This window comes from Lissotriton helveticus, chromosome 1_1, assembly GCF_964261635.1.
Source record: "Lissotriton helveticus chromosome 1_1, aLisHel1.1, whole genome shotgun sequence".
Classification (NCBI taxonomy): Eukaryota; Metazoa; Chordata; class Amphibia; order Caudata; family Salamandridae; genus Lissotriton; species Lissotriton helveticus.
Genome location: NC_136057.1, coordinates 2,060,442,509 through 2,060,463,876, shown reverse-complemented (window position 1 = coordinate 2,060,463,876; position 21,368 = coordinate 2,060,442,509). Strand labels below are relative to the sequence as shown.

The following is a 21,368-nucleotide window of genomic DNA, read 5'->3' as shown; positions in this document are numbered from 1 at the left end:
TTTAAATTAACAAGAATAAAGACAGGAATTTCTCAAAAATATGCAAGATAGAAATTAGGCATTAACAGAACCAGCGCCACTTGGTTCTTTAATTAAAAAGCAAATCGATGGATTTTAGGCTACAAATCACATTTGAAACATTTACCTTGCAGTGCTCAAACAAAAAATTACCAATCAACTGCTTTAACATTTCAAACGAAAAATAGTCTGTTATTCCTGCAATTTTCCCAGACTGAAAACGTTTTATATATTAGCAATCAATTATAATTAAGCCGTCTCAGTGAGAAACAAGCATGCATTATGGTTTAAAGTTAAACTTTTCCACCATATATTTTATGAAGCTTAGTACTTCTGTATCAGTAACTTGCTATATTATGGACACAATTTGGCTGCACAGTAAAGTAGAAGCATAAGAACAGTCTCAGTTCAGATAAATACTGCACAAGTTTTAGAAAAAAATGCAAATCAAGTACAAAAAAACTTGGTCATAGTTGCAAGAGTTTTATGTAGGTTTGGCAACTGGCACTTTTGTTGATGAAAGGACCGAAAATGACAATACATATGGTTAAGCAACAGATTTCTTGGTGAACACAACCACAAATCTCAAAGGTACAACATTAATGTACTGAAATATGTACTTGTATGCTTCCCTGGGTTGTGCTTACCTGTTGCTTTTTGTAGCAGAATCAAAAAAAGTGGAATGTCTGGAAATGCACCTTGAAGCATACATATTTGCAAGGTTCATAATTAAGTTTTACACTGGTTTACGTTTTCAGCCTCCAATAAACCGAAATTGTGCTGTCGGTTGAATAGTTTATACACTACTCTACTAAAACAGTGACATGCAAAATATCTAAATACACTTGATTAGCAGTGCGTTATCGAGAAATGGTAAAAGCCCCCCATGCTAGTTTTGCAATGTGGCTGCAATAGATTTTACAAATATGAAAATGTTCTTAGAGGGACCAGGTGTAACGAGCACAAATCTGCATTGAACTAATAATTATTCAAGCCCAAACAAATATCCACTGTTTCTCTGTATGGCCTGTTTAAAAGAATTTCAAAACAAAAGCACTACCAATACATATGGGCATGTCTAAAGGATTAAGCGATGCAAAATTAATTTCTCTACAAGAGAAACAAAAACCACTTCAGAATCTACCTAATCTGGAATTTCAGAAAAAATGCATTAAAGGAACCTCTAAACTCACTTGATTCCTAACTTTAAGCACTTGTTTGCTACACTTATTTCTAAGCATTCAAATACTTACCTACAGATAGATATGAAAACTAGTTTATTGCATAGTAAGTTGCCTGGTAAGCACTGTATTCCAACATTATTCACACAAAGCACGGCAATTGAACACTGACAAAAAAGTACAGTTTGTCAATCTGATGTACTTACAGTGCAATGCTCCTTGAAGGAACACAACCAAGGTTGTAACACAGCACAGGCCTCCTCACCTACTGAGCTAGTCCTATACTGGCTGGATCAAACCTGCACTTCAACAGACAATGGCAAGACAGACTGAAGTTGCATGTGAACTAACGTATGCAAAGTGCCAGTAAATATGCAAAAGCATAAACATATTGGTCATGGGAATTCAAATATGTATGGCGGCAAAAGCCTAATGCGAACTAATAAGCATATATAAAAATCTTAAAACCGTTTAATCTAAAATTTCCAACGAAAAAATCCCATTTCATCCAGCCAAAACAAAGACAACGGGTTAAGTTAAGGTAAATAAACTATTCTACATTGAATATATAATATAGGAATAGTAGCTTAAGGAAAAAGCAAAAAGATTTAAAATAAGCAGCGCAATGAAAAAATTTTTTTTACAAACATTTAGTAAATAAAAAAAAAACACAAGATTTAGAAAAACAGTTTTACTAGACTGATACAGGGGTGTATAAAATTGTTTTACTCTTATACAATGAGATCTGGTAGATTATGCAAAAATGTCATTTATGAGAACAAACAAGTTAACGTAAAGATTACAGTTACCGGCACTAGATGCTAAATATATAAAAATAAAGTGTACTGTCTATCTACAATGTATTCTGCAGAACAAAGTTAAATATAAGCAACGCTGGCGGGGAAATTTTGAACTCTTCCAATGAAGTTGACTGGAAGCCACCAACTTCTTTAAATACTCACATATCCAACTTACCGACACAGGAGGTTTCATATTATTTATTGTAAAGCACAAACAGGCATTTTTTTTAAAAGTGATAAAGTATACATTGAAAAAGTACATTGTATCACAAAGCATTGACCACATAATAGTTGCAAATACATTTGCTGGAATGTGTACATCTACACTAATACTAAAAACAAACCATTTTTGCATTTCTACACAGAAATATCACCTCCTATCAGTAGTGATAGATATTTGTACATTTTCAAAACACTTTGAAACCAAAACAAAATTAAGATCTTCATCAAGGCGTCTGCATCCATACATTAACAAAGGTATTTCCCCACACAATGTAGCAAATACTGTATTGTCCACTTCTTACATTTGGCCCTGTGCAGAAGAAATACATAAGAGATACACAAAAAGTTAAACATTAACAACCTCCACACGCAAGCTAACTCAGGAGAGAATCCTAAAAGAAAAATACTTGAGGTTAACAGAAATGCAGCAAAGCCTGTTAAACCGTAAGCCCTATGAGATAGAGGAGGAGGGAGTGTGGGATATAAGAGTATGGAATGTATGTAATGAGAAGCGCTTGAAACTTTGTGTAGGAAGTGAAATTATTTAACTGCACCTCTAATTAAAAATAACATTAAAAAAATGACTAATAGCAAGTTAGTTTGAAAATAAAATAATAAGTAGGTAAAAAAGTTGCTCAACTTACAAATATTTATACCTGCTGGGCTGGAGGGTGCTGTGGCATGCCTTGTGGACTCGTCTGTGCATAATATGCTGCTTGTTGCCTGTAGTACTCCGCCCACGCAGCACTATAGTCTGGTTGGGCACCTGGAGGGGCAGGGGCGGGAGCTGGAGCAGGCGCTGGAGCCGGAACTGGGACAGGAACAACTTGGCCTAAAGCATAAATTGAAGTAGATTAGCGCACTTTCCACGCTTTACTATAGAGGAAAAAATAATGTTATGCTAAAAGTTCAATAAGAAGCTTTAATACGGTAATTGATGTCATAGTTGAGCATCAGTGAGCCTAACTAACGTTTCTTACTAACAGACTTTTCCATAGGGATTGCCGGTTTCCAATACAAAATTTCACATGGACATTTTATGAAGATCTACAAAGCAGTAACGTAGTCAAACTAAAACCAAACCTGCTTGGACACCTATCACAGGTCAGTTAAAACTGCATTGTGTATGTAAATTAGTACTACTGCACAAATTTGGATCATCCAACTTTTATTACTTTATCAATGATTCTTTAGCTGCTCCTGTGGCGATGCTCCAAAATAAAATTGCTTTATGCCCAATTCAAACACTTGCACATCATATAAAGGATGCATTCTTGGTCCGACTAACAAAAACGGGATTTGGCTCAGCTCATATAGGATTGTCAAACAAAGGATCAGAATTTTGAATTGCATTCATCCAGGCCATCCTTTTGTCATAATCAATTAAGTTTGGTTATCGAATGAACCAAGGCACCAGCAGATGCCGAAAAGCAGTCCAAATTTGGGCAGGCCTTTTCACAATCCTGACTCATTGGTGCCCAGATTCAAATATATGCACACGTTTCTAGAGTAAAGAACAGTAACACACAAACTAAATGTGTATCTATATGTTATGAGGAGCTTGAAGATTAGCGATAAAAATGATCTGGGATAGCAAACTGAAAACTCTGCACTCAAAAATCAGCAGGGGAAAAAAAATATTCCATTTGCATGATTAATAGCCAGCCTGAACAAACTATATTTAATAGCTTCAACAAGCACACGGAGCTGGAGCAACAGCCTATGCGGCAGTAACGCATATATTTGGAGTCCTTACCCGAGGATAAAAAAAAAAATAATCCAGTGAAATTCTCCCCAATGCTAAGAGAGTGTACCCAATAAAACCATTCAGGACTGTAAGAACCATCACCAAAATTGCTGTAAAAAGCAAGTGGATTTCTACAGTTGAGGTTACTGTAAAAATGGCCTTTGGGAATTACATTTTTCCCTTTAAGACAAATACAGCCGGGAATCAGGCAGGAAAAGTATGAAAGGTCTATGCCTTTTTTTAACAAGGGGGTGGGCAGGTCTACTTGTAACCATCCAGACCGGTGTTGTGCATTAAACAATTTTTGCAGTTTTTAACTATTACTAGAACTGCAAAAAAGAGTATATACTGGCAAAATGCTTGCCAAATTACCACTATAATAAATACCATACCAAAGAACTGCTTAAGTACGGATTGAAGAAAAGTCAAACACCACCAAATTGAAAAAAGGGAATTACCTTGTTTTTTGTAATATTCTTCCCACGCTTTTGAATAATCTTGTTGTGGCTGCTGACCTTGTTGTCCTAGCAAGAAAAATAGGTCATATGCTTAAAAAAGCGCTTCAAAGTCACAGAATTGTAACTTTTGTTGGCACAAACTTCAGCCCCTCCAATCTGACTCCGGGGCAGAAAATACCACCTGTGCGACAAAAACGCTTGGAATAATTTCACATGTGGCAGTACCAGTCAAAGAAGCAACCAGTTTTAGCCCAAAAGCTTTTTATACCACTTCAGGAGCGTTTTTGTGCAAGTGTGGCACATATTCTAGCTCTAGGGCCAGGGGTGAAGTCTGATTTTAGTAGTTAGCTGCGCTACAGCACACTATCAGTTTCAAAAATCTTTTATTTCGAGACTAACTTAAATGAGCTTAGTTTCAATTTGGACTCCGAGAATACATAGTAACTTTCAAACCGCCCCAAATTCCCGAGGGACCCTTTCATGTGGCCAATGTTAACTTTGATGTAGCACGAGCACGTGAAGGACCAATATGGTGGTATTCCGTCTTTAAAGCAGCTGCCAGAGATACAAAACGTATTTAACTTGATACGGGTATTATCAGACAATTAGTTCGGGCTCATCTGTGCAAGTGGGGAAAATGTTTAAAAACGAGAGGTGGGACAACGTGGGGGGGGGGGGGGGGAAGAGCTGAGGGAGACAGAAAAGAAGGTAGAGTACTGCCGTGGCAAGAGTTGTTTTATTCAGGACCCCGCACATTTGATGTGTACTTGAGTTTTTCTAAACATGTTAACAGCGCTTCACATTGATTACATCAGCATTCTGATCAGGGATCATAAAGAAAGTCACATCTAACACCATCAGCACTCATCCTTCGATCAGAAGCAAGACATTTGCAAAAGGAGACAGATTTTTGCTGCATGTTCTAATCAACTATCCTTCGCAAGGAATAATCTACGAAGATTTCACAGGCCAAGAACACGCACTGGCAAAGCCAACGGGCGTTGCCTTTGGGACCCATTTGCTTTTGTCAGCGTCAACTAATAAAAAAGTACGATGTCTGTCAACTGACTGCACATGCCCAATTAAATATGCATACCTGCAAAAGGAATGGTGCGATTTGCTTTAATTGTTTGTTTATTTACGGATTCATTTTGGCAAACAAAATATTTTAGTCCAAAAAATGGACCAACTAAAAAATTAGAAGTGTAACGGGGGAGCAGGTAGGGCGAGAGCACATGCGGAAGATGACCCCACTGAAATACAAGCGAAAGCAACAGGAGTGCGGGGTGGAAGAGAAAAGCAGTGAGAAAGCTGTGTTGATGGGAGGAGCGAAAAAGTACACCAATTTCATATCAGGGCAGAGAAATAGGCAAGCAGAAGGAAAACATGCACTTGGACTGCTAAACCAAAAAGAGCAACAGTTCGAAAAACCTTTCAATCCCATCCATTAAACTGCAAGCCAAATATTTTAAAAGGGTGTGCAAAGCTGACCCATTGCTTGATTAATATATGCTAATTAGATAACCCAGTATAAAGTGCAAGTGTCTATAGTATTTTTTAAATCTAAAAATAGAGATTTAAAGGTAAAGGACCCTCAATGCGGATACTAAAATAAAGCACAAGTGAATGTTAAGTCAAAATTGTTTTGAATTAAAGGTCCGTGTTGAAAAGTGGGTAATTGGTAGGGGCAAATGTAGGTCTGCCACTGGCAATAAGGCCACTAACACATTAGGACTCAGCATAGGTCTTAGAAAATTATTCCTATGCTCAGCCCTTGGTGACGTGGCTGCGAGCAGACAGGCTTAACTTCAAAGATAGGTATGTAAAGCATTTAACAAACATGATTTCAGTAAATAATTTTTATTTATTTAAAAGGTTTTATATAGCGCAGGCTAGACCTAGAGGTATCAGAGCGCTTTACAGGAGTATAAGATAAATCTATTACAAAGGTTACACAGTTGTTGGAGGATAGCTACATAGTTACATGTTAGGTAGAGAAACAATAAGGAAATATCCGTAAGGGAAAAAGCAGGCAAGGGGAGAGATTCAAGGGAGAGGGTAGGAGAAGGAAAGTAGACGGCGAAAGAAAGAGGGAAAGAGGAGGTGGAGGGTGAGAAACACAGCATGAAAGTAGAGGGGAAGGGTGACTGGGTCACAAACTGGTAGACGAGTAATAGTTCAGTTCAAAGTCCAGTAAGCTGTGATCCCAGGGGGAAGTGGTATCATTCCCCCAACTGCGTTGCGAGAGGCTCCCCTAACGCAGTGGACTCTGAGGGGTCTGAGACTCCAAGGCCTACCTACTGGATCCTACCCCAAAAAGGGGAGAGGGAGTGCTTTGGCAAGGGGCGCCATACCATACCTCAACTGTGAGTGGCTCCCTTTGCACAGTATAATTGGATCTTACCCCAACTAAGGGAGGAGTGCTTAGTTAAAGGGCACAATGGACAGGGGCTAGGAGAGATTATGGTGAGAGGGGATAGAAGCAGAGGAAGTAGACAAAGAATGAAAGAGGTAAAGCGGTAGGGAAGGGTGATAGAGAGCATGAAAAGGGGGGGGGGGGGGGGTAAAGGGGGAACAAGCCAGTAAACAGGTAGATCTCAGCAACAATGTTGCGAGAATTCGAGGGAGGGGAGGTAGGAGCCATAGCAGGGAGACGAGGAAGAACTGTTCCCAATGTCCGGCTGGGTAGGCGACAGTCATGGGGAAACCAAGGCCAATCTCCTCTATAGCTGTCTAGCAGCTCCACCGGGAATCAGACATGTTGCTCCGGTCTCAGAGTTCAAGAAAAACAGTTTTGAACAGATACATAGGCTACAGTTGCATGGTGCAGAGTGGAAGAACTTGTTCCCGCTAGAGGACAGAGGAAAAGAGGGGAAGGCGAGAGAGAGAAGGAGCAGGAGGCTGCCATTTAGACTGCAGAGGAAACTAAAGCGGAGGCAGACGCCATTTTAAGGTCAGGCACGTCAAGTCCAGGCCTGTGTAGGCGTTGAGGTGGTAGTTGGTCTCAGCCATGATGAAGCTCAGTTCTTGGGCGGAAGCAGTCAGCTCTAACCACCTGGATGCCATTTAGAAGCCAACCCCTTCATTCATATCTGTAGCAACCGACCGCATAAGTTTGCCTCCGGGTGCCTACAGTGTCCGCCTATAGGCCCTCTCCACACCCGGCCAATTTAACCAACCTCTGGGATAGTCACCGGGGTCCAGTGTGACCACAATTGCCCCTCAAGGATCAATTAGTCTCTACTGGTAAAAATTCCTCCAAACCTCCGTCAAAGTGGCCTTATCAGATGTCCGCAATCTTAGGGTCAGGCAAAGTTAAAAAAATTGCTCCTGAGTTCACTTAAAAAGATCTGGCCCCCAAACCTGCCCCTTCTTACTCCCAACGTCTCCTGCCGTATCGGGAGACTAAACTGACTTTTATTGTGGCCTTTTCACCGTCTCAGGTGATCGATGCCCAGCAGCACAGACCACGCTAGCTTTTCAACTCTGTGCCTTCAGTTTGCCGAGGGGTCGTCCCTGGTCCCCCGGCCCTCTGTGCAGTCAGCCGGGTGTTCGGGACAGCCCTTGAACTCACCACCTCTGATCAGGACAACCCCAGAGCACCAGGCAGCGTTGCTGATGTTTCCCTCGCCACCTCAGGTAACTTCTCCGAAGTCCTGTGGTGGGCGCTAGCCGTTGCTCGCTCCGGCTCTTTCCAGCTCTGGCCAATGACAGTTTGCTCCCAACCACTGCAGGTTCCCTGCGGGCTCCACCAAAATCCAACACCGATTTATAAAAATAGGTAATATTTTCATCTTTTAAATGACACCAAAACGGAAAAAAAATCCACTGTAGGGAACCAGAGATATGAATTTTTAAAGATTAGTCACTTTCTAGTGCTTAGAAACCAACTTTTAGTCATTTCGTTTTCACTGTCAGGGTCACACCGTTATAAATTGTTCAGAAGAATTCTCTCACCACTGTGGTGGGCCGCCTTCTTCAGCAAGTCCATTTAGAACACCTTCCTGGAGTTCTGCTTGCAGGTCCCACAGTATCCAACACAATCCAAGGTTCTGGAATCTCCAAGAGGGCCCTTGAGTGTGAAACCACTTGAACAAAACCCTTACAAATCCACTGGTACTCCAGGCTTTGAATTCTTTGTGGGGCTGTCCAGGTGAGCTCCGTTAACCTGTAGCTTGCAGGGAGTTCAACTCTTGAATACTTTGCAGCCCTGTGGATTACCTTGCTGCCAATTTCACTTGTGCAGTCTTCAGAGGTCAGGCCTTAAGAGTTACTTGCACAGCAAAATCTTTTCAGCAGGGCACTTCTTGCTTCATTCAGTTTCAAGCAGCAGATCTGGAGGGCTCTGCCCCTCTCAGAAACGTATTCAAAATTCTCTGGGTCAAGCACCAGGTCACTGCTGACCAATGAGAGCAGGGCAACTCCTCAGTTATGACCACATCCTGTGGTGTGTGGCATTAGTTTGTCCCGGAGTGCATAATTCTTCCAAATCCATAATGGCTGATTTTCCGGTAAGGAGGTCAAGAGCTGGCTAAACACGCCCCACGGGATGGCTTATTTCCATGGACTCTCCCCCTACCATCTGCACATACCTTCCTTAAGCCTAGCCCAGACTCTGGGTCAAGTGTTTCAAATTGAAACTGAAATGCAGACCTGCCGTATGCCTTTGACTAGGATGGTTTACGACTCCACCCCCCTGGCCTGGCATTCCTATAGACCAGCAAACTGCCCTCCAAGCAGAGGGGTTCTTTATCACCTCTTCAAAGCAACCTGGCTAATCCACTTAACTGACCAATCAGGGCAGACCACTGAAAGGCTGAATTTGGACTTACAAACAATAAAGTCTCAACTTCTTGTATGTACACTTTAGGAGAAATTCAACAATATAATATTGTTGAATGTACTACTACCATTCTGGGAAGTCTTTGAATGGTCCGGTTAGTCCTCTCCTATCAATATTTATTAATCAATAACTTCCTACCATGTTAACCTACGGGCCATGGGGTTTGCAATGGGGAAAATTACTTGGGCCACTTTCTAGCACCAGGGATTATAAAACCATACTTTATAAGTATTTCCCTAATTTCTAAAGGACCCTCATCCCCTGTGCAACTAGGGGAGACTTCTGGGGCTCTGAATCGGCAGAAATATTGCAGATCTTCCATACCCAGTTCGTCTAACATCTAAGTCGAATTTGTACAGCTCTTTAATACATACAATGTGGGGAGTGAAATGTAAAATTTCACTTTACCCAGGCATATAAAAACTAATTTTATAAGGGCGTACCTTATAGATAACTGACCCCCCCCCACCCCTGGGGGGGTCCCCAATATGCAAAAACATTGCAATTTTTTTATTTTTAAGGGCCCCTACCCCTAAAGTTGAGTTTGGGCTCAATTTAAGGTTTAAAAGCTGTCCTGGCAACCAGCGGTGCTTTTAAACTGACCTCAGGCTTCAGCACTGCACACATGCTGGTGCAGAAAATCTGCTGGCCTCTAAACTGTCATGCCCCGGGATACTGGAGACTTCTAGATAGTTTCAATCCCCAGCCCTATTACATACCGCTTATGAGGTAGGTCATGCCAATTACAGGGGTACCAAACTATACCACAGTGTACCCTAGTGTATGGTGGGTGTCTTAACTGCATTCTAATGTGTTCCTTTAAGCTTGGCACTGGCCCTGGTTCTGGTTAAAGAGCCCAGGGTCAGTCAGTTACCACCAGTTCCAGTCAGCACAAAGTTGGGGGGTGCCCAGGGCACAGGATGACTTTGCAAAAGTCTGCATAGGTTTTAACAGTTGCACAGATTTGGCCAGAATAGAAAACAGTTACATTAGGCAGCACATACAGGATTAAATAATGATAGTAGGCTGGATGACACGCTAAAGCTGCAAAGATGGCGGCGCCCTGAGTGTCTTTAGTGGGAACTGAAGGAGTCATTCGGTGTGATAGAATTTGGATACAAAACAAACAATGTCTGGTGGCAGTTTACTTGGATTAGTAACAGCTTCTAGGAAGTGGGGTGCATCCATGGTGTCGCAAGCCTTCATGGCAAGAACCAGTTTATTGCACCAGGCAGTGACCTACCAAGAGGCCCGGTCCATGGCTACACTGAACCAGATGCACCACAAGGGCAGGCCAAAAGTTGCACAGCCAAAGCTTGGCCCGACATTTGGCTGCCCCCAGCTGAAAGGAGTGGTTCTGAAAACCATGATCCGCAAACCGAAGAAACCCAACTCTGCTAACCGCAAGTGTGCCCGGGTACGGCTCAGCAATGGGAAAGAAGTAATTGTCGTCATTTCTGGCGAGGGCCACAACTTGCAAGAACACAACATTGTACTAGTTGAGGGAGGTCGGACTCAGGATTTGCCTAGGGTCAAGCTGAAAGTCGTGAGGGAAATAGGACTGTGCTCATGTTCGAAGGAAGTGATAGAAGTGCAATACTGTGACTATGAATTAACTGCTCCAAGGTCCACTTGAGGGGAGTGGTACCTTTTCAATGCACTTTGAGTTTTGGATGGCTTTGTAGGATACTCAGGTGTTGCTAAGAGCAGACTAGAATGCTGCCAGTAACGCTTGGTCTTCATAAGATCTGGATTATTGTCCTTTAACCACTTGAGGACATTTTGGAAAGTGAGCACTTGTTCTTCTTTTCCAAGAGCACGTCATGTAACTAGATGCTCATACATGACATACTTGTATTTTTGACAGGCGGCTAGTTTAGAATTAAGCCTGTTGAAAAATAATAATCATTGTTATTTGCAGGAACACGTTTCTCCATAGTCGTCCACATTTGATCACGTTCAGAAAGTGAACCTTTTTAAATAATGAAAAAGTATATATATAAAAAAGTGTGGTGGAAGTGAGCTCTACATATTCAATCTGCCACAACAGTATAAAGTGCTTAGGCTGATGCAAGGCAAAGGATTAAAAAAAAAAAAAAAAAAATTATATATATATATATATATATACACACACACACACACACACACACACACACACACACACACACACACACACACACACACACACACACATTATAATTTAATAAAAAACAGCACTAGTATCGTGTAAATGGGGTTTAGTCGGTTTACACTTAAAGGTTCTTTAATCACAACATAACTAGGGGGGCTGCTAAACACCAAATTAGGACAGGGACCACAGCACTACCACAAACAAGCTTACTTAAGCTACAGTTAAACTTACTACATGAAACAAATATAAATTATGTTCCTAGTGGCGGTAGGAAAATTAAGACTCATCTTACTCTAGCTGCACGACTATTCTGTTCAAATAAGTCTTCTTTGCCCTTTTAAGCATTCAAGCACAGAGCTAGAAGAGCTGCTAATGTAAAACACAGGGACCACGGCAGACATGCTCAGGGGACAGCGGTCAAAAGTATTACAGTGCAGTTACTGCTAGTAGTGTTCGTGGGGGCAGCAGGATAGGTAACGTTATCCCATCCAAGATGATCGTCCGATGTGAGCTCTCCATTCAGGAGAGTGCAGCAGCCAAGAACAGAGTGGGAGAAACACGAGGGACACAGCTGGAATCACATGCACCCTCGTGGAGTACTTCAGCAAATGAGGGAAAAAAACAAAGTGGTCTAATAATGAGTAGTGGAAATAGTAAAGAGGGTTTGTTCCAGGGTAGCCACAAAAAGATGCATAGTGTTTAATATTTTCAATTTGTTTATAAACGTAATAAAAGATTTAAACAATAAAGATAAGCTTCCTTTCCTTTTTCTCTTTGCCCAGGTGGGCGTCGGCGTCACACCCCCTTTGGGTGTATTTCCGGTGACGTCGGCATGCTTCCTGCGGAAGCTCCCACTCTTGGGCGCCATCTTCAGATTCTTTTTTTCCGCGGTCGGGTCTGGATCGTTCCCGTTTGGGCTCCAGACATTTTTGGAGAAAGAAGAAAGAAAATACAGAAAAGACGAGGAGAAGTCATCTGAAGACTCCAGGGGACTTCACCGACGAAAGACAAGCAAAGATAAGGCGTTTTCCATCCAGATCTTCGACGACCGTCGACGAACACGCGACCAGAGAGGCCCTGGACGCTCGAGGATGGAGAACACGCCGTTCAAGTTCTGCCGTAACTGCCACCACAAGTACGCGCAGAAGGACCAGCACCCGGTATGCAACCTTTGCCTACCGGTGGACCACGAAAGCGGAGACTGCAACGCCTGTTCCGCCTTCACCCCGAAGACCCTTCGTGTGAGAGAGAGGCAGAGGGTAGCACACGCCGCCCTGCAGGGGAAGGCCCCGACCCCGTCGCTCTACGAGCTGGGGATGTCCTCCGAGGAAGAAGACAACGCTGCCGCCGAAGACGACAGCTACACGGTCGTAGAGACCGATTACACGAAGACTTCTGACAAGGTAGGAGACTCTTCGGCCCCCAAGAACCCGAGAGACTCTGAGTCTCGAAAAATCGAGGGCAAGACCCCGAAAGCGCCGACGCCAAAAAAGGCGGCGTCCGCGACTACTCCCAGGCCCAGCGGATCCTCAGAGAAGGAGTCCCCGGCGCCGAGAGCTGCTGATCAGCAGAAGACGTCGAAAATCGTCCCCGAAAAGGATCGATCGACGAGGGAGAAAGACCCGAAACTGTCGACGACGACCAGAGACCCGATATCCGGTTCGACGTCGAAAACTTCGACTCCGAGAGGCACGGCGACGAGCCATCCGTCGAAGAGAGCGGCGGAACCATCCGACGCGGAACACGCGGCCGAGATGGAAAAGAAAAGAAGGCGCCTCGAGGCAGAAATGGAGAACTTCATGCAGCGGAAAAAAGATTTCGACGCAAGGATGAAGGCCTTCACGATCCCTCACAAGACCAAGCCACCAGTGCTGGAGGCGGTCGAGGAGGAAGAAGAAGAGGTCGCCGAAGTCACCGAGCAAGACCAGGACGTCGAGGTGTTCGACGACCAGGAGGAGTACGAGAATCCCCACGAGAGCTACAGCTATGGGGAGGAAGATGAGGGCAGGACAGACACAGAGTCGGCGCCCTATGACCTTCAGGAGGTAGATTACATCGATGTCGACACCGACAGCCCGGAGGAGGTGGTCGACACCTACCCCTCGAGGCCCTCGCCGCCGGACGACATCGGGGCCTACAACGCGGTGATTCAATCTGCCGCAGCAGCTTTCAAGCTCAAGCTCGACGAAGAGAAGCAGAAAGCAGACTTCCTTCTGGAAACATTGCTCCCAACACAAACGAGGAGCCAGTTCCTCCCGATGCTCGAGAGCGTCTTGGCTCAGGGGAAGGAAGCTTTCAGGGAGCCCGCAACATGCAAGGCAGTAACTCCCAGAACTGAGAAGAAGTACAAGCATGCCGCAAAGGACCCGGCCTACATTCAGGGCACGGTCTCCGCAGACTCCATTATCACGGCCACAGCAAGGAGGAGGGCTAACGTACCCACTACCTCGGGCCCGCCACCGGATAAAGAGAGCAAAAGGATGGATCTGGTGGGCAGAAGGATCGAACGGAATGCCGCGACCCACTGGCGCATGGCTAATTCCAACGCCCTGGTAAACAGACACATGTACCAAATCATGGAGGGACTGGGGCAGTTGGTGAAGGACTTGCCCCAGGATGCCAAGCAGAAAGCCGAAAAGCTAATTGAAGAGGGGAAGAATGCTGCAAATTCTTGCCTTAAGACGGCCCTGGATGGGGCAGACACCGCCAGCAGGCTCATGATGATGGGCGTCACGGAAAGGAGACACGCCTGGCTCAGGATATCCGGTTTCAAACCGGAGGTGCAACACAGCATCCTGAACACACCATTCAACGGCAGTACGCTTTTCGGACAAACAGTTGATGAGCAACTCAGCCAACTTAAGAAGGATAACGAAACAGCAAGATCCATGGGAGCATTGCAGTTCAGAGGGAACAAGAGGGGCACCCCGTCACGGAGGCCCGGCGGGAGAGGCGGAAACCAGCCAGGTACATCACACCAGGCTTTCCAGCAAACGCACCAGGCAGACTCGCAGGGTCAGCAGGGCCATCAGAAACAGCCCTGGCAGTACCAACAAAGAGGCCAGTCCTTTCGAGGGAGAAATGGACGGGGACAAAATAGAAGAGGGGGCCAGCAGCCCACCTCCAAGTGACTTCAAAAAAATCCGTGTGCCCACCCACAAAAAAGATCCCAGGGGGCAGCACGTACAGATGGGTCAAGACAAACTAGACACCTACGACCACAGGACACCAGTGGGAGGAAGATTAAGATTCCACCTCCAGGAGTGGAGAGGAATCACATCAGACAAATGGATCCTCAACATTATCCAATTCGGATACTGCATAGAGTTGGAGGCGAGGCCAACAAACAGAAAACCAAGAAGAAAGCCGCTAGCAAGCAAGCAGCTGCAGTGCCTTCAGGAAGAAGCAAAAGAACTCCTGCAGAAGCAGGCCATAGAAAGGGTACCCTTCAAGGAAAGAAACACAGGAGTATACTCAACATACTTCCTGGTACCAAAAGTAGACGAGACAATGAGGCCCATTCTCGATTTACGGTTCGTGAACAAATTCATAAGAACGCAAAAATTCAAAATGACCTCCCTGCAAGAGGTGCTCCCACAGTTGCAGACCGGGGACTTCATGGTCACTATAGACCTCAAAGACGCATACCTGCACATCCCAATGAACAGGAAGCACAAGCACATGCTCAGGTTCACCGTCGGAGAAAGCCACTACCAGTTCACGACACTGGCCTTCGGTCTAAAATCGGCACCAAGAGTTTTCACAAAGTGCCTCGCAGCAGTCGCAGCGCACCTAAGAAGGCAGGGAATACATGTATACCCTTACCTGGACGACTGGCTGGTGAAAGCAAACTCATACCAGAAATGCAAGCTGCACGCACATACAGTGACCAGCACGCTCATAAACCTGGGGTTCTCCATCCATTGGAAGAAATCATCAATGGAGCCGGAACAAGTGAAGATCTTCCTGGGAGCACAGATCAACACCTTACAGGGCAAGGTGTTCCCCAGCGAGAAGAGGGCGAGGGCGCTGGTGAAGGAAACTCGCCTCTACCGGAAGGGACAAGCTCGGACAGTGAGGACGGCGAGCAAGATCATGGGGATGATGGCATCATGCATCCACCTGGTACCGAATGTACGACTCCACATGAGACCCATTCAAGAATGGCTACAGGAGCAATGGTCACAAGCTACAGGCAGTTGGGAGGATCTAGTGGTTGTAACGCACGCAGTGCAGAAGGAGATGACATGGTGGACCATGGAGAACATAGCAAGGGGAAAGCCTCTAACGCCCCCAACGCCAACAGTGACCATCACCACAGACGCATCCCTGAAGGGATGGGGCGCTCACATGGAGGAGCTCAAGGTGAGGGGACTGTGGACACCGACGGATGCCACAAAGCACATCAATTACTTAGAATTGAAGACAATCTTCCTTGCACTGAAGGCCTTTCAAACAAGACTGTACAAGCACAGGGTATTGATACAAACAGACAACACCACTGCGATGTTCTACATCAACAAGCAGGGGGGCACACAGTCCGCACCGCTTTCAACGCTGGCGCAGGAGATATGGAGATGGGCCATCCCTCTCAAGATAGACCTGCTAGCCATACACCTACCAGGGAAGGACAACATACAAGCCGATTGGCTCAGCAGGCAGACATCGGCATCCCACGAGTGGGAGCTCAATGCTCAGGAGACAAGATACCTGTTCGACAGGTGGGGGACACCATCGGTGGACCTGTTTGCCACACGCCAGAATGCAAAATGCCAAAACTTCGCATCCAGGCAGCCCGAGGAGGGGACACTGGGGAATGCCCTATGGATAGATTGGTCAAGGACATTTCCCTACGCCTTTCCCCCGATACCACTGATGCACAGAGTACTGAGCAAGTGCAGAGCGAGCAACATGACACTGATACTGGTCGCACCGCAGTGGGCGAGGCAGACCTGGTACTCGCAGATCATGGAGATGACACAGTGTGCACCCCACAGATTCAGCAGGAGGAAAGATCTACTGTCCATTCTATGACCATGACCAGACGTTTGAGGCGGTTCACGTGCAAGACTCTCAGGGGCTGCCTGGGAGTCTTCATGTCAACCAGGTAGGTTACCTCGCTCTTCCTTTCCACCACCTCATATGGCCCAGTCCACTTGTCTTGGAGCGCACAAGGCTCCACTGGTGCCATCACCCACACTTCCTGCCCAGGTTGAAATTCGACCAGAGTGGTATTCTGGTCATACCATCTCTTCATTTCTTCCTTGCTTGCTTCCAGGTTCGCCTGAGCGAGCTTCCTGAAGCGTTGTGTCTGGTTGCGGATGGCCAGCACATAGCTGAACACATCCTGGGGGGTTTTCCCACGGGACTTTTCCCAACCCTCCTTCACCAGTGAGAGAGGTCCTCTAACAGGGTGGCCATACAGGAGTTCGAAGGGACTGAACCCTAAGGACTTCTGAGGCACCTCCCTGTAGGCAAACAACAGGCATGGTAACAAGACGTCCCACTTACGTCTCATGGGCTCCGCTAGGCCCATAATCATACCTTTCAGGGTCCGGTTGAACCTTTCAACTAACCCATTTCCTTATCCTTGCCCTGTAAGGTGTTGATCTGTGCTCCCAGGAAGATCTTCACTTGTTCCGGCTCCATTGATGATTTCTTCCAATGGATGGAGAACCCCAGGTTTATGAGCGTGCTGGTCACTGTATGTGCGTGCAGCTTGCATTTCTGGTATGAGTTTGCTTTCACCAGCCAGTCGTCCAGGTAAGGGTATACATGTATTCCCTGCCTTCTTAGGTGCGCTGCGACTGCTGCGAGGCACTTTGTGAAAACTCTTGGTGCCGATTTTAGACCGAAGGCCAGTGTCGTGAACTGGTAGTGGCTTTCTCCGACGGTGAACCTGAGCATGTGCTTGTGCTTCCTGTTCATTGGGATGTGCAGGTATGCGTCTTTGAGGTCTATAGTGACCATGAAGTCCCCGGTCTGCAACTGTGGGAGCACCTCTTGCAGGGAGGTCATTTTGAATTTTTGCGTTCTTATGAATTTGTTCACGAACCGTAAATCGAGAATGGGCCTCATTGTCTCGTCTACTTTTGGTACCAGGAAGTATGTTGAGTATACTCCTGTGTTTCTTTCCTTGAAGGGTACCCTTTCTATGGCCTGCTTCTGCAGGAGTTCTTTTGCTTCTTCCTGAAGGCACTGCAGCTGCTTGCTTGCTAGCGGCTTTCTTCTTGGTTTTCTGTTTGTTGGCCTCGCCTCCAACTCTATGCAGTATCCGAATTGGATAATGTTGAGGATCCATTTGTCTGATGTGATTCCTCTCCACTCCTGGAGGTGGAATCTTAATCTTCCTCCCACTGGTGTCCTGTGGTCGTAGGTGTCTAGTTTGTCTTGACCCATCTGTACGTGCTGCCCCCTGGGATCTTTTTTGTGGGTGGGCACACGGATTTTTTTGAAGTCACTTGGAGGTGGGCTGCTGGCCCCCTCTTCTATTTTGTCCCCGTCCATTTCTCCCTCGAAAGGACTGGCCTCTTTGTTGGTACTGCCAGGGCTGTTTCTGATGGCCCTGCTGACCCTGCGAGTCTGCCTGGTGCGTTTGCTGGAAAGCCTGGTGTGATGTACCTGGCTGGTTTCCGCCTCTCCCGCCGGGCCTCCGTGACGGGGTGCCCCTCTTGTTCCCTCTGAACTGCAATGCTCCCATGGATCTTGCTGTTTCGTTATCCTTCTTAAGTTGGCTGAGTTGCTCATCAACTGTTTGTCCGAAAAGCGTACTGCCGTTGAATGGTGTGTTCAGGATGCTGTGTTGCACCTCCGGTTTGAAACCGGATATCCTGAGCCAGGCGTGTCTCCTTTCCGTGACGCCCATCATCATGAGCCTGCTGGCGGTGTCTGCCCCATCCAGGGCCGTCTTAAGGCAAGAATTTGCAGCATTCTTCCCCTCTTCAATTAGCTTTTCGGCTTTCTGCTTGGCATCCTGGGGCAAGTCCTTCACCAACTGCCCCAGTCCCTCCATGATTTGGTACATGTGTCTGTTTACCAGGGCGTTGGAATTAGCCATGCGCCAGTGGGTCGCGGCATTCCGTTCGATCCTTCTGCCCACCAGATCCATCCTTTTGCTCTCTTTATCCGGTGGCGGGCCCGAGGTAGTGGGTACGTTAGCCCTCCTCCTTGCTGTGGCCGTGATAATGGAGTCTGCGGAGACCGTGCCCTGAATGTAGGCCGGGTCCTTTGCGGCATGCTTGTACTTCTTCTCAGTTCTGGGAGTTACTGCCTTGCATGTTGCGGGCTCCCTGAAAGCTTCCTTCCCCTGAGCCAAGACGCTCTCGAGCATCGGGAGGAACTGGCTCCTCGTTTGTGTTGGGAGCAATGTTTCCAGAAGGAAGTCTGCTTTCTGCTTCTCTTCGTCGAGCTTGAGCTTGAAAGCTGCTGCGGCAGATTGAATCACCGCGTTGTAGGCCCCGATGTCGTCCGGCGGCGAGGGCCTCGAGGGGTAGGTGTCGACCACCTCCTCCGGGCTGTCGGTGTCGACATCGATGTAATCTACCTCCTGAAGGTCATAGGGCGCCGACTCTGTGTCTGTCCTGCCCTCATCTTCCTCCCCATAGCTGTAGCTCTCGTGGGGATTCTCGTACTCCTCCTGGTCGTCGAACACCTCGACGTCCTGGTCTTGCTCGGTGACTTCGGCGACCTCTTCTTCTTCCTCCTCGACCGCCTCCAGCACTGGTGGCTTGGTCTTGTGAGGGATCGTGAAGGCCTTCATCCTTGCGTCGAAATCTTTTTTCCGCTGCATGAAGTTCTCCATTTCTGCCTCGAGGCGCCTTCTTTTCTTTTCCATCTCGGCCGCGTGTTCCGCGTCGGATGGTTCCGCCGCTCTCTTCGACGGATGGCTCGTCGCCGTGCCTCTCGGAGTCGAAGTTTTCGACGTCGAACCGGATATCGGGTCTCTGGTCGTCGTCGACAGTTTCGGGTCTTTCTCCCTCGTCGATCGATCCTTTTCGGGGACGATTTTCGACGTCTTCTGCTGATCAGCAGCTCTCGGCGCCGGGGACTCCTTCTCTGAGGATCCGCTGGGCCTGGGAGTAGTCGCGGACGCCGCCTTTTTTGGCGTCGGCGCTTTCGGGGTCTTGCCCTCGATTTTTCGAGACTCAGAGTCTCTCGGGTTCTTGGGGGCCGAAGAGTCTCCTACCTTGTCAGAAGTCTTCGTGTAATCGGTCTCTACGACCGTGTAGCTGTCGTCTTCGGCGGCAGCGTTGTCTTCTTCCTCGGAGGACATCCCCAGCTCGTAGAGCGACGGGGTCGGGGCCTTCCCCTGCAGGGCGGCGTGTGCTACCCTCTGCCTCTCTCTCACACGAAGGGTCTTCGGGGTGAAGGCGGAACAGGCGTTGCAGTCTCCGCTTTCGTGGTCCACCGGTAGGCAAAGGTTGCATACCGGGTGCTGGTCCTTCTGCGCGTACTTGTGGTGGCAGTTACGGCAGAACTTGAACGGCGTGTTGTCCATCCTCGAGCGTCCAGGGCCTCTCTGGTCGCGTGTTCGTCGACGGTCGTCGAAGATCTGGATGGAAAACGCCTTATCTTTGCTTGTCTTTCGTCGGTGAAGTCCCCTGGAGTCTTCAGATGACTTCTCCTCGTCTTTTCTGTATTTTCTTTCTTCTTTCTCCAAAAATGTCTGGAGCCCAAACGGGAACGATCCAGACCCGACCGCGGAAAAAAAGAATCTGAAGATGGCGCCCAAGAGTGGGAGCTTCCGCAGGAAGCATGCCGACGTCACCGGAAATACACCCAAAGGGGGTGTGACGCCGACGCCCACCTGGGCAAAGAGAAAAAAAAAAAAAAAAAACAAAGAAAAGACTACGAATCCGGACCCAACCACAAGACCGCGGAATAATGCACAGCATAGTGAATCCAGAAAGATTCACGCTGCAAAACTGGTCTTGCATGCACGGTCTGGTAGGCTCAACGTAAAATGCTGCAGTATTTCCAAGTCAAATGGTGGTATTCTATGCACTGTAACTATACAAACTGTTTTAGTTTTACTTAAATATCTGTCTTACATGTGAGCCAAATAAACCAAAGCCTGCATGTTTTCTAGAGTAGTAACAACAAATTACATTTCAGCCAAAACTACACGATTTAGGCAGGGAGCCTGTAAGGGGACAGGCACAGTTCCACTTTAGTAAACTAAGTCCTTTAAATGGTCACACTGTAGTGCATTCTACTCTTCAGATAAGAGATTTGGGAAGTATGGTTCAGGCCTATTACATGTAGCTACAACAATTCATGCTGATCAAATAACTCATTTGGTAGAGACACAGCTCTGTACTTTCTTGCGGCTAGAGCGGTTGACTTAGAGTCTGGGGGAACTGGGTTCAAGTCTCGGTAAGGACGCTTAAAATCCTGTGATCTGGGCAAATTATCTCATCTCCCTGTGCATAGCAAAAATGAATATGTCCGTCTGTAACGGAACAGGTGCTCATGTGAAGTGCTTCAATGCGGATATGTTTAAATCTAGTTTGAGATAGATATCTATATCTACTATAAACTACTGTAATTTATGGTATTTCCCCTGTGAGCCTCGGAAATCTGTGGTCAAAATGCCTGCTGACAAATTAGGTTTCTAAAGTATCTAATGCAACGTGTTCACTCATACTGGAGCTACTCCAACATTTAAGCAGGTATAGCCAGCTGACAGAGCATTACAGAGTGCATTCACCTTATAGTGGTTGCAAATAACCAGACAAGAGTGAGGCAAAATATTTGAATCAAACTTCACTTTGCCCAAGCCCTCCTTAAGGCCGCCTCAGATTCTAGTTCTCTGTGCATTAGACCTTGAACCTTAATTTGGATCAGAGTGACCACATCCGTAATCTTGCAGGTTTATGAAGGTTAGTTTGGATGACAATCTACAATGTTAACAGTCCGTAAAACACTTCAAGGTAATTTATTCTGTATTACTGGATAATCAGAAATGC

At 46.4% G+C, this 21,368-nt stretch overlaps 1 protein-coding gene and 1 pseudogene across 8 annotated transcripts in view; one reads left to right on the top strand and one right to left on the bottom strand.

Moving 5' to 3' along the window:
- Positions 1-1,875: 1,875 nt before the first annotated feature.
- FUBP1 (far upstream element binding protein 1) overlaps positions 1,876-21,368 on the bottom strand; it is a 44,082-nt gene continuing 24,589 nt past the window's right edge. For 2 of the 8 annotated variants that reach the window (XM_078645028.1, XM_078645064.1), the window contains 3 exons: positions 4,427-4,492; positions 2,866-3,053; positions 1,876-2,531 (listed from right to left, as the gene is read on the bottom strand). In XM_078645028.1, the coding sequence (XP_078501154.1) occupies positions 2,872-3,053; positions 4,427-4,492 (248 nt within the window). In that variant the 3' untranslated portion in view covers positions 1,876-2,531; positions 2,866-2,871. The remainder of the gene's footprint in view (positions 2,532-2,865; positions 3,054-4,426; positions 4,493-21,368) is intronic. The other 6 variants (XM_078645020.1, XM_078645056.1, XM_078645081.1 and 3 more) reach the window with 3 other exon arrangements.
- Positions 10,269-10,855, top strand: LOC144755811 (small ribosomal subunit protein uS12m pseudogene; annotated as a pseudogene).